The following is a 14725-nucleotide window of genomic DNA, read 5'->3' as shown; positions in this document are numbered from 1 at the left end:
ACACCATTTTATATCAGGGACTTGAGCATCCATGGATTTTGGTATCAGGGAAGGTCCTGAATAAATCTTCCACAGATACCGAGGGATGACTGTATTTGTAATAAATAAGTGTGCTTAGGGTGCTACCAATTGTGAATTAAGAACAATATTAGAGATTTTACCATTTTAAGTAAGAGTACACTGGACAGAAGATAGTCAAAGGTGAGAGGCACACTACCCTCCAATCATTCATTCCTAGGATCCCTTTAGAGAGAACTACCTAAGGGTTTTTTACTGACCATGAATAACATTGTTAATGCTACATTTCCTGTAGATAGGGTAACCGTATAAAGTTATCATCCCCAACAGGACATTTTTCAGAGTGAAAGGGAGTATTGTACTATTGATAATTACACAAGACAATAAGCATAAACCAGAATCACCCCAGGTAAACCAGGACATACGGTAACCCTATTTACAGAACGCACAAGAGAGTTACTATCATAAACCAAACATTCATTTTCTCAATCTGATTTATCAGCAACCATTCATATCACACATAAGCTGTCCCTGGGGCTACAAGTGCTGGTTATAAATCTAAGTACAACTCAATAAATACTGCAACCAATAATATTTTTCAAAGCATTTTTTAATTTGCCCTATTCCTGAGCCTGAATCAAGTTAAACTTACCTAAGTCAAGCTGCCATAGGTCATCCAGGCGAGCACCACACATTCCACCAAAAACATACATTTTAGGACTTCCAGAATCTTTTTTGCAATATATAACAGCTGTGTGGGATTCTCTTGGAGAAGGCACAACCCCTTTAGTCACTGGAATGCTCCAACCCACAACACCAGAGCCATGCTGTAGCTCCAACTCATAAAAATCATTTAAATATCTAGGATATCATAGAAAAAATTAAAACGTTCAGATAATATATACCCTTTATTTGCATTTTATTTCTATTTATAAAGATAAAATGTGCTTACTGTGAAAAGTTCAGATAGTACAGAAAGGCATTAGGGGAGCAGAAACCCCAAACCTCATTCATGCAATACATACTTATCAAACACTACTATGTACCAGGCACTCTTCTGGGGCTCAGTAGTGAGCAGAAGAGATTAAAAATAATTCCTGTCATCATTTAGCCAACACTCTTATCAATGACAACTTGCCAACTGTTGGTGTTAAAACATAGCTACAAATCCTCTGACAATCTTCCCATCAGGAAGTTGGGTCTATGTTCCCTTCCCTTGATTCTGGGCTGGTTTGTGACTGCTTTGATTAATAGGGTATGGTGAAAGCACACTATGTGACTTCTGAGGCTGGGTCACAGAACGCCTAAACGGCTTAACTAGAACACTCACTCTTGGAATCCTGAACCACCATGTAAGAAGTTCAACTCCCATAAAACTACCATCTGGGTGGCCATATGCAGGTATGTAGGGTGACAGAACCAGCTGAGTTTGTCCTTTAGCCATCGCAGTTGAGGCATCGGACACAGAAGTAACCCCTTCAAGCCTTCTCAGCTGAGGTCCCAGCCATCCCTCCTGTGGCCTATTTGAATTCCTGACCCACAGAATCCATGAACATAATCAAATGGTTATTATTCTGCATCATTAAATTTTGGGGCAGTTTACTGTATGGCACTAGATAACCAGAACAATCACTATTGAAAATATTTTGGTAAATATCCCTTAAGACACCTCTGTCTATGGATAAACACATATGGATAAATGAGGCATACTAAAAATGCTGCTTTGTAACTTTTAAAATTTTCACTATAATGTCTTAGCAATGTCCTACATAGCTTTGTAACTTTAGAAAGTAGCACTAAGTTTCATGGATGTTTTGAAGTTTTGAGCAAAATGACTTTTGTAGAAATCTATTTCCTACAAAATTATTATTTAAGTGTAAGGGCAAAAATTATAACATTTCAGGACATATAAAGCTTCAAAGTTTAGCCACATAATTGTTTTGGGGAAAATAATTCTAGGATGTTATCTAGGGAAAAGAAAAATAAATCTAACAATACTTTGAATAGGCCTGGCGCGGTGACTCACGCCTGTAATCCAGCACTTTGGGAGGCTGAGGCGGGAGGAACATGAAGTCAGGAGATCGAGACCATCCTAGCTAACATGGTGAAACCCTGTCTCTACTAACAAAAATACAAAAAATTAGCCGGGTGTGGTGGTGGGCACCTGTAGTCCCAGCTACTCGGGAGGCTGAGGCAGGAGAATGGCATGAACCCGGGAGGCAGAGCTTGCAGTGAGCCGAGATCACGCCACTGCACTCCAGCCTGGGAGACAGAGTGAGACTGCGTCTCAAAACAAAAATAAATACATAAATAAATAATAAAGAAATAATACTTTGAGTAAGAGAAATGGTAGTAATTTATGGTTACATCTAAACTGATGTTCAAATCTGTGGTTATGAGATCTAAATAACCACTAAGAAAAACTTACTACAAAGTTAATTTTTAATATTTATCATAACCTGGAATAAGATTCAAAAATATATGGAACATACAGAAAAAGGAGGTAGGCAAAAGAATGTTAAAAAAAAGACAGTAATTTATTCCCAAGGATGACAGGATATTTTCATTGTAAATGTGTGTTAATTTCCAAGCAACTAAGGTATGCACAAAATTAGCACATATAATTCTCAAATCACTAGAGGGAAACAGTCAAAGAAAAATAATAAATAGGGAAAAAGTAAAGAAATGGGGGAAAAAAGCAAAGTACAGTATATAGAAAGCAGTTAATAAGATAGTTAAAAAAAAAAACAAAAAACAGGCCAGGGGCCGGGCGCGGTGGCTCATGCCCAATCTCAGCAGTTTGGGAGGCCAAGGCGGGCAGATCACCTGAGGTCAGGAGTTCAAGACCAGCCTGGCCAACATGGTGAAACCCCGTCTCTACTAAAAATACAAAAAATTAGCTGGGCGTGGTGGTGGGTGCCTGTAATCCCAGCTACTCAGGAGGCTGAGGCAGGAGAATCACTTGAACCTGGGAGGTGGAGGTTGCAGTGAGCCAAGATCACATGGCCAGTCCAGCCTGGGTGACACAGCGAGACTCCGTCCCAAAAAAAACCAAAAAACAAAAAAGAAAAAACAAAAAAACAAAAAAACCAAAAAAACCCCACCATAAACAATGTCAAAAGAAGAAAAGACAAACTTAAAAAGTTTAGTACATGTTGCAGAAAAAAAGGTTAAATTTTCCTAAAAATCCAGATAATGACCACTCACACAATAGACACAGATAAAAAGATATAAACTGACAGTTCACAGAACAGGAAATAAAAATTATATAAACATATATATACACACACACACACAGACACAGACACAGATGTATAAACATGCACGTACACGAACACACATATACATATACATATACATATGCAAATGTTTTCCCTCATCACAACTTAAAAAAATCTGGCATAGGCAAGAAAAGGGAGGAAAGGCAACAAAGCAGAGTGGATGGAAAACACAAAATACAAGGGCAGAATAAAACTGCCCTATTATAAGACAAAATCTGATCAGGGTTGGTGGTGGGGGCTGGAATGCAGGGGAAACAAAATACAAAATACAAGGGCAGAATAAAACTGCCCTATTATAAGACAAAATCTAGTCAGGGTTGGTGGTGGGGGCAGGAATGCAGAAGAAACAAAATACAAAATATAATGGCAGAATAAAACTGCCCTATTATAAGACAAAATCTGGTCAGGGTTGGTGGTGGGGGCAGGAATGCAGGGGAAACAAAATACAAGAACCCCAAATCTAAGTATAAGCTATGAAAATCAAGGATAATATTAAAACTATCTAAAACTAATGTGGCATAGGCTTAAACTGTTGAGAATGGACATCAGCCAGTATGCTATCCAGTTCATATTGGCTATTAGCCCCATTTACAAAAGATAAATCTACAACAAAACGATGTACACAAGTTGAAAATTAGATATACGAGAAACAAAACACAGATCCACAATCACAGTGGGAGACTTGAGCATGTCACTCAAAAGTTGGTAAGACCTAGACTCACAAAATAGAATAGCTTTGAACATTCATTTAATAGAGGCAGGTGCAATGGCACATGCCTGTACTCCCAGCTACTCAGGAGGCTGAGGTGGGAAGATTACTTGAGCCTAGGAGTTATCCAGCCTGAGCAACACAGTAAGAACACATCTCTAAAATCAATAATAATAAATACATAAAACATTGATTTAATAGATAAAGAACCTCGTACACAGTCAAGAACTCATGGTCTTAATGAGCACCTATGGAATCACAAAAATTGACTGTGAAATAGGCACAAATACATCTTTATAGACCACATTTCCTGACCACAATATAATAAAACTAGATATTGGCAATAATAACAAAACTTTCCACTTGGAGATCTTTAAAAAATTGTAGCAAATTACTTTTAAAGAGAAAATAGAAATCAATGACAATAAAAGCAGTATGTATCAAACCCTATGGGACACGGCCAAAGATATAATCACAGGAAAATAACACTGAAAAAAAATGAACTAATGAGCATTCAAATTATTAGAAGTTAGAAAAAGCATTCAAACTACTCGAAGTTTAAAAGATGCTGGGCGTGATGGCTCAAGCGGGTAATCCCAGCACCTTGGGAGACTGAGGTAGGAGGACTGCTTGAGGCCAGGAGTTCAAGACCAGCCTGGACAACATGGCAAGATCCTGTCTCAACAAAAAACTTAAAAATTTAGCCAGGCATGGCTGCATGTGCCTGTAGTCCTAGCTACTCAGAAGGCTGAGGTGGGAGTATAGCTTGAACCCAAGAGTTCAAGGCTGCAGTAAGCTATGATTGTGTCACCACCCTCTAGCCTGGGTGACAGAATGAGATCCTGTCTCTAAAAAAAAAAAAAAAAAAAAAAAAGGTTAGGAACAAAAGTTGAAAGAAATGGAATAGAGTTAAAGAGTTAAAGAAAATAAACTAAAAAGAAAAACAGACAGTCAATAAAACTAAAAAATGGCTCTTTGAAATAAATAAAATAACAAATCACTAGCAAGTCTGATTAGACAAAACTAACATGTAGGGATAAGAAAAGAGATACAACAACGGATATAGAGATTTTAAAGATAGAGAGAATTGTCTTTATAACTTTAAAACATTTTTAAATAAATAATTTTTTTTTTTAATGTTTACAGACGGGCTCATTATATTGCCCAGGCTAGATTTAAACGCCTGGGTTCAGATGATCCTCCTGTCTCAGACTCCCAAGCAGCTGGGACTATAGGTGCGTACCACCACACCTGGCTGTCTTATAACTTTTAGAAATAAATTTAAAAATCTAGATAAATGGGTAACTTCTCAAAAAAATTACTAAAAATTACGAAAGGTTGAAAACCTAAATAGATCAATACTTATAGAAGAAATTGAAAAGGCAATCAAAGATCATATACCAATCCCAGGTAAATATGGAAAATTTCTACTAAATATTCAAGGAATTAAGTTATTTAAATATAATAAAAGATGGAGGGCTTTCCGTGACCTCAGAACATAACCCTGATTACGTTTTCAAGGATACCATAATCCTGATACTCAAATCAGATTACAATAGCACCCTACTCCCCCAAATAAAGACAATACAGGCAAAATCACTAATAAATATAGGTATTATAAATAAATGTTAGAAATGTGATTCAGCAAAGAAAAGAATTCTGTAACACAATAAAGTGAGATTTAACTACGAATAAAAAGGTGGCTCATATTTCAGAACCTCAATTAATTAATTAAAATAATTCACAAAATTCATGGATTAAAGGAGAGACACAGTAAGCTCCAAAATGAATTTAAACTACCTCAATATACATTTCTTGTTAAAAAGAGAGAAAAATAAAACTAGTAAGCTGGAAATTTAAGAACATTTTGGCCAGGCATGGCGGCTCACGCCTGTAATCCCAACACTTTGGGAGGCCAAGGTAGGAGGATCACTTGAGCCCAAGAGTTCAAGACCAGCCTGGGCAACATGGAAAGACCTTGTCTCTATGAAAAAGAAAAAGAAAAAAAAAGTTTTAAAATTAGCTGGGCATGGTGGCATGCACCTGTGGTCCCAGCTAGCTACTCAAGAGGCTGAGGCAGGGGGACTGTCTGAGCCCAGGAGGTCAAGGGTGCAGAGAGCTGTGATCATGCCACTGTACTCCAGCCCCAGGTGACGGAGTGAGGCTCCGTCTCAAAAAGAAAAGAAAAGAAAAGAAAATGTCCTTAATGTTATTAAAATCACATACCAACAACCTATAGCAAATGCCACAATTAATGATAGAAAGGTAAATATATTAATGAAACAGAATAGAGTCTAGAGCAGGAATCAACAAATGTTTCCTGTAAGGGTCCGACAGTAAATATTTTAGGCTTCATAGGCCATAAAATCTATTGCAACTACTCAACTGTGCTGTTTCAACATGAAAGCTGCCAACAGCAATACAAAATGAATGGGGATGGCTGTGTTCCAATAAAACTTTATTAATAAAAAAAGACAGCAGGCCACATTTGGCCCACAGGATATAGTTTGCAACCCCTGGTCTAGAAAGCCTAGAAAGACATATTTGTACAAGAATTAAGATAAGACAGAGATGGAATTTCAAATCAATAGAAAAAATGGCTTATTTAATAAATGGTGTTGGGAAAATTGAAAATCAACTAGGAAAAGAAGTAAAAAGCCTCACACTAGTCACAAAAGTGTATCACAAATGCATTAATGTTCTAAACAGAAACAAAACTGTGAATGAACTAGAAGAAAATATAGAAAATTTATTTTTATAATTTTCCTGAAGGAGAGTCTTTCAAAGCAAGATTCAAAACCAGAAAGCCATAGTAGAAAATATTGTCAAACATGATGAAACTAAACAGAAAACCCTTTTTAAAAAAGGCAAAGTGGGCTGGGCGTGGTGGCTTATGCTTGTAATCCCAGCACTTTGGGAGGCCGAGGCGGGCGGATCATGAGGTCAGGAGTTCGAGACCAGCCTGGCCAACAAAGTGAAACCCTGCCTCTCCTAAAAATACAAAAATTAGCTGGGCATGGTTGTGGGAGCCTGTAATCCCAGCTACTCAGGAGGCTGAGGCAGGAGAATCGCTTGAACCCATGAGGCGGAGGCTGCAGTGAGCCGAGATCGTGCCACTGCACTCCAGCCTGGGTGACACAGCTAGACTCCGTCTCAAAAAAAAAAAAAAGGCAAAGAGAAGACTTAGAAAACATATTTGGAACATATAAAAATATATATATGTAAAGAACTCCTAAGAATCAACAATAATAAAAAAATTGAAATCCATTTAAATATTAGAAATAATAAATGAATTCAGCAAGGTCACAGGATACAAGATAAATAACAAAACCAAGGTTGTGTTTCTATATACTAGCAATGAACAATCCAGAAATGAAATTAAGAAACCAAATCGGCCGGGTGCGGTGGCTCACGCCCGTAATCCCAGCACTTTGAGAGGCTGAGGTGGGCGGATCACGAGGTCAGGAGATCGAGACCATCCTGGCTAACATGGTGAAACCCAGTCTCTACTAAAAATACAAAAAAAATTAGCTGGGCATGGTGGCAGGCGCCTGTAGTGCCAGCTACTCAGGAGGCTGAGGCAGGAGAATGGCATGAACCCAGGAGGCGGAGCTTGCAGTGAGCTGAGATCGCGCCACTGCACTCCAGCCTGGGCGACAGAGTGAGACTCCATCTCAAAAAAAAAAAAAAAAAAAAAAAATAGAAACCAAATCGATTCATAATATCCTCAAAAAGAATAAAAAACTTAAGAATACATTTATCAAAATTAGAAAGAGCAACACATACATTGAAAACTACAAAATATTGCTGAGAGAAAATTTAAAAGATTTAAATAAATGGAGAAACATCCCATGTTCATGAATTGGCAGACCCAATATTATTAAGATGGCGATTCTCCTCAAACTGATATATAATCAATGAAATCCCTATCAAAATCCCAGTAAGCCTTTTTGCACAAATTTTACTTTTTTTTTTTTTTTTTTGAGACAGAGTCTTGTTCTGTAGCCCTGGGTGGAATGCACTGATGTAAACATGGCTCACTGTAGTCCTGGCCTCCTGTGCTCAAGCAATCCTCCTGCTCTGGCCCCCCATGTAGATGGGACCACAGGCACATACCACTACACCTGGCTAATTTTCTAATGTTTTGCAGAGACAGGGTCTTGCCATGTTGTCCAGGCTGGTCTCAAACTTCTGGGTCAAGTGATCTGCTGGCCTCAGCCTCCCAAAGTACTGGGATTACAGGCGTGAGCCACTATGCCTGGCCAAATCACATTTCTGATTAAAAAATAAAATAAAACATAAAACTTATATCCAGAATATATAAAGAATTGTTATAACTCAATAATAAGAAAACTATCAATTTCAAAACGGACACAATATTTGAATAGAAATTTCACCAAAGATATATGAATGGCTAAAAAGCACATGAAAAGATGTCCAACACTATTAGTCATTAGAGAAATGCAAATTAAAACCACAATGAGATACTACTTTACTCCCACTAGGATGGCAACAATAAAAAAGACAGACAATAATGAGTATTAGCCAAGGTGGAGAAAGTAAAACTCTTATATATTGCTGGTGGGAATGTAAAATAGTGTAGTCAGTTTGGAAAACAATTCGGTAGAATTTCTTAAGAAGTTAAACAGGTTGAGGTGGGAGGATCACTTCTGCCTGGGAGGTGGAGGCTCCAGTGAGCTGACATTGTGCCATTGCACTCCAGCCTGGGTAACAGAGTGAGACCCTTTCTCAAAAAAAAAAGAAAGAAAAGAAAATAGATAGGTCTGTGTGGAGGATCGTATTAATGTGTTCCCAATTCTTTTTTCCTGGTAGGCACAGTACATATCCTTAGACCACTGACTCTCGCCTTGGCCATATGGCTGGTTTGACCAATGGAATGTGACCAGAAATGAATGTGTGCTTTGAACACAGGCTTTAAAAAGCATTGTATGTAACTGTATGCACCTACTGGCCCTCTGAAGTAGAATACCCTTGAGAAGCCTGCCCCATCATAAACAATAACCTAACAAAAGCTAATACATGAAAAAGGGTACATGAAAAGTGTTACATGAAAAAGGTTCCAAAAGATGTACATCAAATTGGATTATGTGTATTTGCCTATGTTGGGGGATAGCGTTGTTGAAAGAACACTGTACACTTTCTGATTTCTTGACTTTTTACCAGTGTTATTTTAAAAACCTGTTTAATGGAAAAATTTTTTAAAAAGACGTGTTGAAAGTAAAAGTATTGGCCAGGCGTGGTGGCTCATGCCTGTAATCCCAGCACTTTGGTAGGCTGAGGCAGGTGGATCATGAGGTTAGGCGATCAAGACCATCCTGGCTAACATGGTGAAACCCCGTTTCTACTAAAAAACACAAAAAAATTAGCCAGGCATGGTGGCAGACGCCTGTAGTCCCAGCTACTCAGGAGGCTGAGGCAGGAGAATGGCGTGAACCCGGGAGGCGGAGCTTGCAGTGAGCTGAGATCGCGCCACTGTACTCCAGCCTGGGCAACAGAGTGAGACTCCGTCTCAAAAAAAAAAAAAAAAAAAGTTAAAGTATCTGGATTACTGTGGTAGGATAATTTTTTTTCCTTTTCTGTAGTTTCCAAATTTTCCATGATATTTTAGTGTTTCTATATTTTAAAAAAGTTTGGAAAAAAAGTTAAGATCCTACCATCAATCTAACGCAGGTAAAAAGACATTATAATGGTTGATAACTCTACTGTATTATATGCTATGGCAACCTGAAAGTGCTTTGAAAATTATATCAATGATCTTATTTCACTATCACAATGACACTGTAAAACAGGTATTTAATCACTCCCATTTCACAGTGAAGGAAACAGGCTTAGATTATTTGCTCTGAAGGACACACATGATAAGCCCTGAATCAGAAAACAGCCCTTTGGACTCTAAATCTCCAAAGCTTGAGTGCTAGAATGACAATGTGATCAAAACACTATGTGAATATTATTCGGGCTTAAAAATAAAAAAATATTGCAGCCATAAAAAAGAATGAGTTCGGCCGGGTGCAGTGGCTCACGCCTGTAATCCCAGCACTTTGGGAGGCCGAGGTGGGCAGATCACGAGGTCAGGAGATCGAGACCATCCTGGCTAACGCGGTGAAACCCCATGTTAGTCTCTATTAAAAATACAAAAAATTAGCAGGATGTAGTGGTGGGCGCCTGTGGTCCCAGCTACTCAGATGGCTGAGGCAGGAGAATGGCATGAACCCAGGAGGCGGAGCTTGCAGTGAGCCGAGATTGCGCCACTGCACTCCAGCCTGGGAGACAGAGCGAGACTCTGTCTCAAAAAAAAGAGTTCGTGTCCTTTGCAGGGACATGGATGAAGCTGGAAACCATCATTCTCAGCAAACTAAACTAACACAGAAACAGAAAACCAAACACTGCATGTTCTCACTCATAAGAGGGAGCTGAACAATGAGAAAACATGGACAGAGGGAAGGGAACATCACACACCAGGGCATATCGGGGGTTGCAGGGCAAGGGGAGGGAGAGCATTAGGACAAATACCTAATGCATGTGGGGCTTAAAACCTAGATGATGGGTTGATATGTGCAGCAAACCACCATGGCACATGTATACCTATGTAACAAACCTGCACATTCTGCACATGCACCCCAGAACTTAAAGTAAAATAAAAATAAAAAATAAAAAAAGAGAAAGTCTAAAAAAAAGAAAGAAAAAAATATACTACCATTTGCCACAGCATGGATGGAGCAGCAGGACATTATGCTAAGTGAAATAAGACAGACACAAAGAACAATATTGCATGATCTCATATGTGAAATCTTTTTTTTTTTTAACAAAAAAGGTAAAACATATAGAAATAGAGAATAAAACAGTGGTTACCAGGGTCAAGGTGACAGGAAGGGAAGGAAATGGGGAAATGTAGGTCAAAAGATACAAAGTAGCAAATACCTAGGATAAACAAATTGAGAGATCTAATGTACAACATGAAGACTACAGTTAATAATAATGCATTGTATTCAGGATTTTTTTTTTTTTTTTGAGATAGGGTCTAACTCTGTCACCCAGGCTGGAGTGCAGCGGCACGATCTCGGCTCAATGCAACCTCCACCTCCCAGGCTCAATAAATCCTCCCACCTCAGCCTCCGAGTAGCTGTGACCACAGGCGCGTGCCACCATGCCCAGCTAATTTTTTGTATTTTTGGTAGAGACGGGGTTTTGCCATGTTGCCTAGGCTGATCTTGAACTGCTGGGCTCAAGCAATCCACCCACCTCGGCTTCCCAAAGTGCTGAGCCACAACGCCCGGTGGTGACTACAGCTGCTCATGCCCCAGGAAGAAAAAAATGGGTAACTATACGAAATGATGGATATATTACCACTATAGTAACCATTTTAATATATATACAAAATATCTATCTTATACCATCATGTTATATACCTTAAATTTACACAAATAAAATTTATTAAAAAAAAAAAACTACATGGAACAGTATAATTCCCCAAAGGAAAGAGGAATTCTTTGCAGACAAAACCAACATTAGCTATAATAGGGGTCAACAATGTAGATAGCCCCATTATTTACAATCTGTGCCAGCAAACTACACCCTGTGGACCAAACCTGCCTATGAGCTGTTTCATAAAGGCTTATTGGAATTCAACATACAAACAAACAAAACACAATGTGAAAAAGAAAAGAGGAAGTGAACTAATTCTGTTTGGGAAAAAGGAGGAAAGAATTGATTATAAAAGTATATGCTAGTGTGAACCACTCTAACAGCTTCCTGTATAAAACATGGAAATGATAGCTTTCATTTTATAGTCAGAGTTTTGTCGCCAAATTCCCAGAGAAATCTAATTTTAAAATAACCATCTGTTACTTTTCATTATCATTTATGAGGTAGCTAAAATGCATTATGGCTCAATATATACAAATATATTGATACAAACAGTTACATTAATATTAATTTAATAAGATGATTTCTCATTAGAAAGACAGTTTTTTTGTTTTTAGCTCCAACGCTTTCTGAAGAAAAGACACAGTTTTGAAAACAAATATGCTCCAGGGACTAAGGAAAACACAAACACACACAAATCTGTCCATTGTTAGGTTGAAATGCAAAAAGCTAAGCATCATCCCTTTTAAAAATTAAAGATGGAAAAAATAAAATGTTCCTACTCTAAATCATAAAACAAGCATTTGGTCTGAAAGGGTCAGCATACCTGGGAACATTATTGTTTGAATCTTCGCTTTCATTTGCCAGGCCACCAAACAAATAGCATTTGTTACCATATAAAGAGAAGCTATGTCCAAGCCGAGGACAAGGAGGTAAACCAGAAGGAGGGGGATGGGGTTTCACTTTTTTCCATAACCAACGACTTGCCTAAAAAAAAAAGGGCACAAATACAGTCAGACAAAATCAAGAAAGCACTCCTATATTGTCAATAGTGCAACATCATATCAATACATTTTAATCCAAATCCCATCAGAAGGCACTAAAAAACCACTTTTGGGACAAATGACAAATAACCAGCTAACTTCTGGAATTAAAATATATGTTCCAGTAGACATTCAAGTTACTCTTCCATATTCACAGATTTCCATGGCAAACTAAGCATATAATAATAAACACTAACAGTTCTAAAGTATTTTCCAAATGAAAAATAAAGTATTATACATAGCTTCAAGATTAAATGTAATTTATATATTCTTACTTTCTGAAATAAGGTAATCCATGAATGGTAAATATTTTAACCTTTTAAAGGTAAATATAAAGCTCATTTAACACGTCAAATTCCAAAATTTATTATCTGGCCATGGATGTTTTCTTTAGCTGAAATTATTTTTGCAATGAGTTGCTTGTAAGTAGGTATAACCACTCACATCTGCCAATTAGCAGATACCCACATGATCACTGCCCTAGGGATAAGGCACAGATCAGGAAGAAAAGTTAACAAGGGCTATGAGTCTGGTTTAATAAGACTCAAATTTAGAAAGGTTATGGGAAACTGTTACTCCTCTTTTGTATGTATTGTCAAGGTGGGGGGTGTAGTAAATATTAGTATGAGGGTAACAATTTCTAAAACACTAAAGCAGTGGTTTTCAAAGTATAGCCTAGGGGCCGGGCACGGTGATTTTCCAAATGCGGAAAGTTTTATTCAAAATTGTGAATCTGTCAGTTGATACCAATGCCAATTATCCCTCTGTGAGTCCTGCAGTACTTAATACTTAAGAACTTGCGGCACAGCAGGGTGGCTCACGTCGGTAATCCCAGCACTTTGGGAGGCCCAGGCGGGTGGATCACCTGAGGTCAGGAGTTCAAGACCAGCCTGGCCAACATGGTGAAAACCCGTCTCTACTAAAAATACAAAAATTAGCTGGGCATGGTGGCACGTGCCTGTAGTCACAGCTACTCAGGAGGCTGAGGCAGGAGAATTGATTGAACCCAGGAGACGGAGGTTGCAGTGAGCTGAGATCGTGCGGCTGCAGTCCAGCCTGGGTGACAGAGCAAGACTCCGTCTCAAAACAAACAAACAAAAAGTATACTCTAGAAACCAGGAGCATCAGCAGCTGGGAACTTGGTAGAAATGCAAATGCTCATGGCCTTCTACTGACTCAGAAACTCTCTGGGTAGGACCCAGCAATCTGTGTTTTCACAGGTTCCCCAGGTGCTCCTGTTGCAGGGTAAAGTTTCTACTGCACTAAGATACAAAAACCTAAATATATAACATGTACAACTGATGCTACCTAACAGATATCTTGATGTTATAAATGTCGCACTGGGTATGGGAAAAAGACTTGCCAGGAATCTTTGGCTTTTAAGTGAAGTGGAAACATTTTCTATAAAGCTATAAAATGTGAAGTTTACATTACTTGAATAATATTAAAATGTGTTAAACAATGTTAGTAATGTTGCAATCTTTTGAAAAGTTATGAACAATATCATTATTAAAGCCTCAGATTGAAACAATATTAAATACACTTACTTGTAACTCATATAACTCATTGCTGTATCTTCCATATTCAACCATTCCCCCAAATACTAATATTCTGGTACCATCACAGACAAATCCATGGGCAGCACAGCCTGGAGGGATATCTCCTCTAACAGCTGGCAGAAACCATTGATTCGTAGCTAGTTGCCAAAATAAAATTAAAACCGATTATAACAAACAACGGTTATCATATACCATCAGCAAGTCCTTTATATATATCATCAATATCAGTGGGTCTCAACTGGGGATGATTCTGCCCCCCCAGAAGACATTTGGTAATGTCTGGTGACATTTTTAGTTGTCACAACTGGAGGGGGCTGTTACTGGCATCTAGTAGGTAGAGGCAGAGATGCTGTCAAACATCTTACAATGTACAGTGCCATACAGGGCAGCTTCCCCCAACCTCAACAAAGAATTACCTGGCCCAAAAGGTCGAGGGTGCTGCTGTTGAAAAACCCTGATCTGTATCATTTAATTCTTACAAAACGCCCTGCTGGGTGAGTATAAAAATCTCCATTTTACAACTGAAAATTGTGAGGCTTAAAAAGGTTTGGCAACTTTAGCGCTGATCCTGGGCAACCGGCAGAGCAAGATTCAAATCAGGTCTAATTTGTTCCAAAGCCAGGGATTTTACACTAAGACCAAACTGTCAGTAACTTTTTACCTTCATATGCTGGGGCGCTGGGAGGAGGAGAGGGTGAAAAAAATAAAATTTCTCAGACTCCACTATTT

At 38.4% G+C, this 14725-nt stretch overlaps 1 protein-coding gene across 4 annotated transcripts in view; it reads right to left on the bottom strand.

The window, feature by feature from the left end:
• HCFC2 (host cell factor C2) overlaps nucleotides 1–14725 on the bottom strand; it is a 40290-nt gene that overhangs the window by 24419 nt on the left and 1146 nt on the right. For all 4 annotated transcript variants that reach the window (XR_008512372.1, XM_024257341.3, XM_024257342.2 and 1 more), the window contains exons 2-4: nucleotides 13985–14133; nucleotides 12221–12381; nucleotides 671–879 (exon numbers count right to left, since the gene is read on the bottom strand). Coding sequence is in view for 3 of the 4 variants with exons in the window: in XM_024257341.3 (XP_024113109.1) it covers nucleotides 671–879; nucleotides 12221–12381; nucleotides 13985–14133 (519 nt within the window). In the remaining variant the exon portion in view is untranslated. The remainder of the gene's footprint in view (nucleotides 1–670; nucleotides 880–12220; nucleotides 12382–13984; nucleotides 14134–14725) is intronic.

This window comes from Pongo abelii, chromosome 10 (genome assembly GCF_028885655.2).
Source record: "Pongo abelii isolate AG06213 chromosome 10, NHGRI_mPonAbe1-v2.0_pri, whole genome shotgun sequence".
In the NCBI taxonomy this organism is placed as follows: Eukaryota; Metazoa; Chordata; class Mammalia; order Primates; family Hominidae; genus Pongo; species Pongo abelii.
The sequence above is the reverse complement of the archived record's forward strand: the minus strand, read 5'-3'. Positions and strand labels throughout refer to the sequence as shown.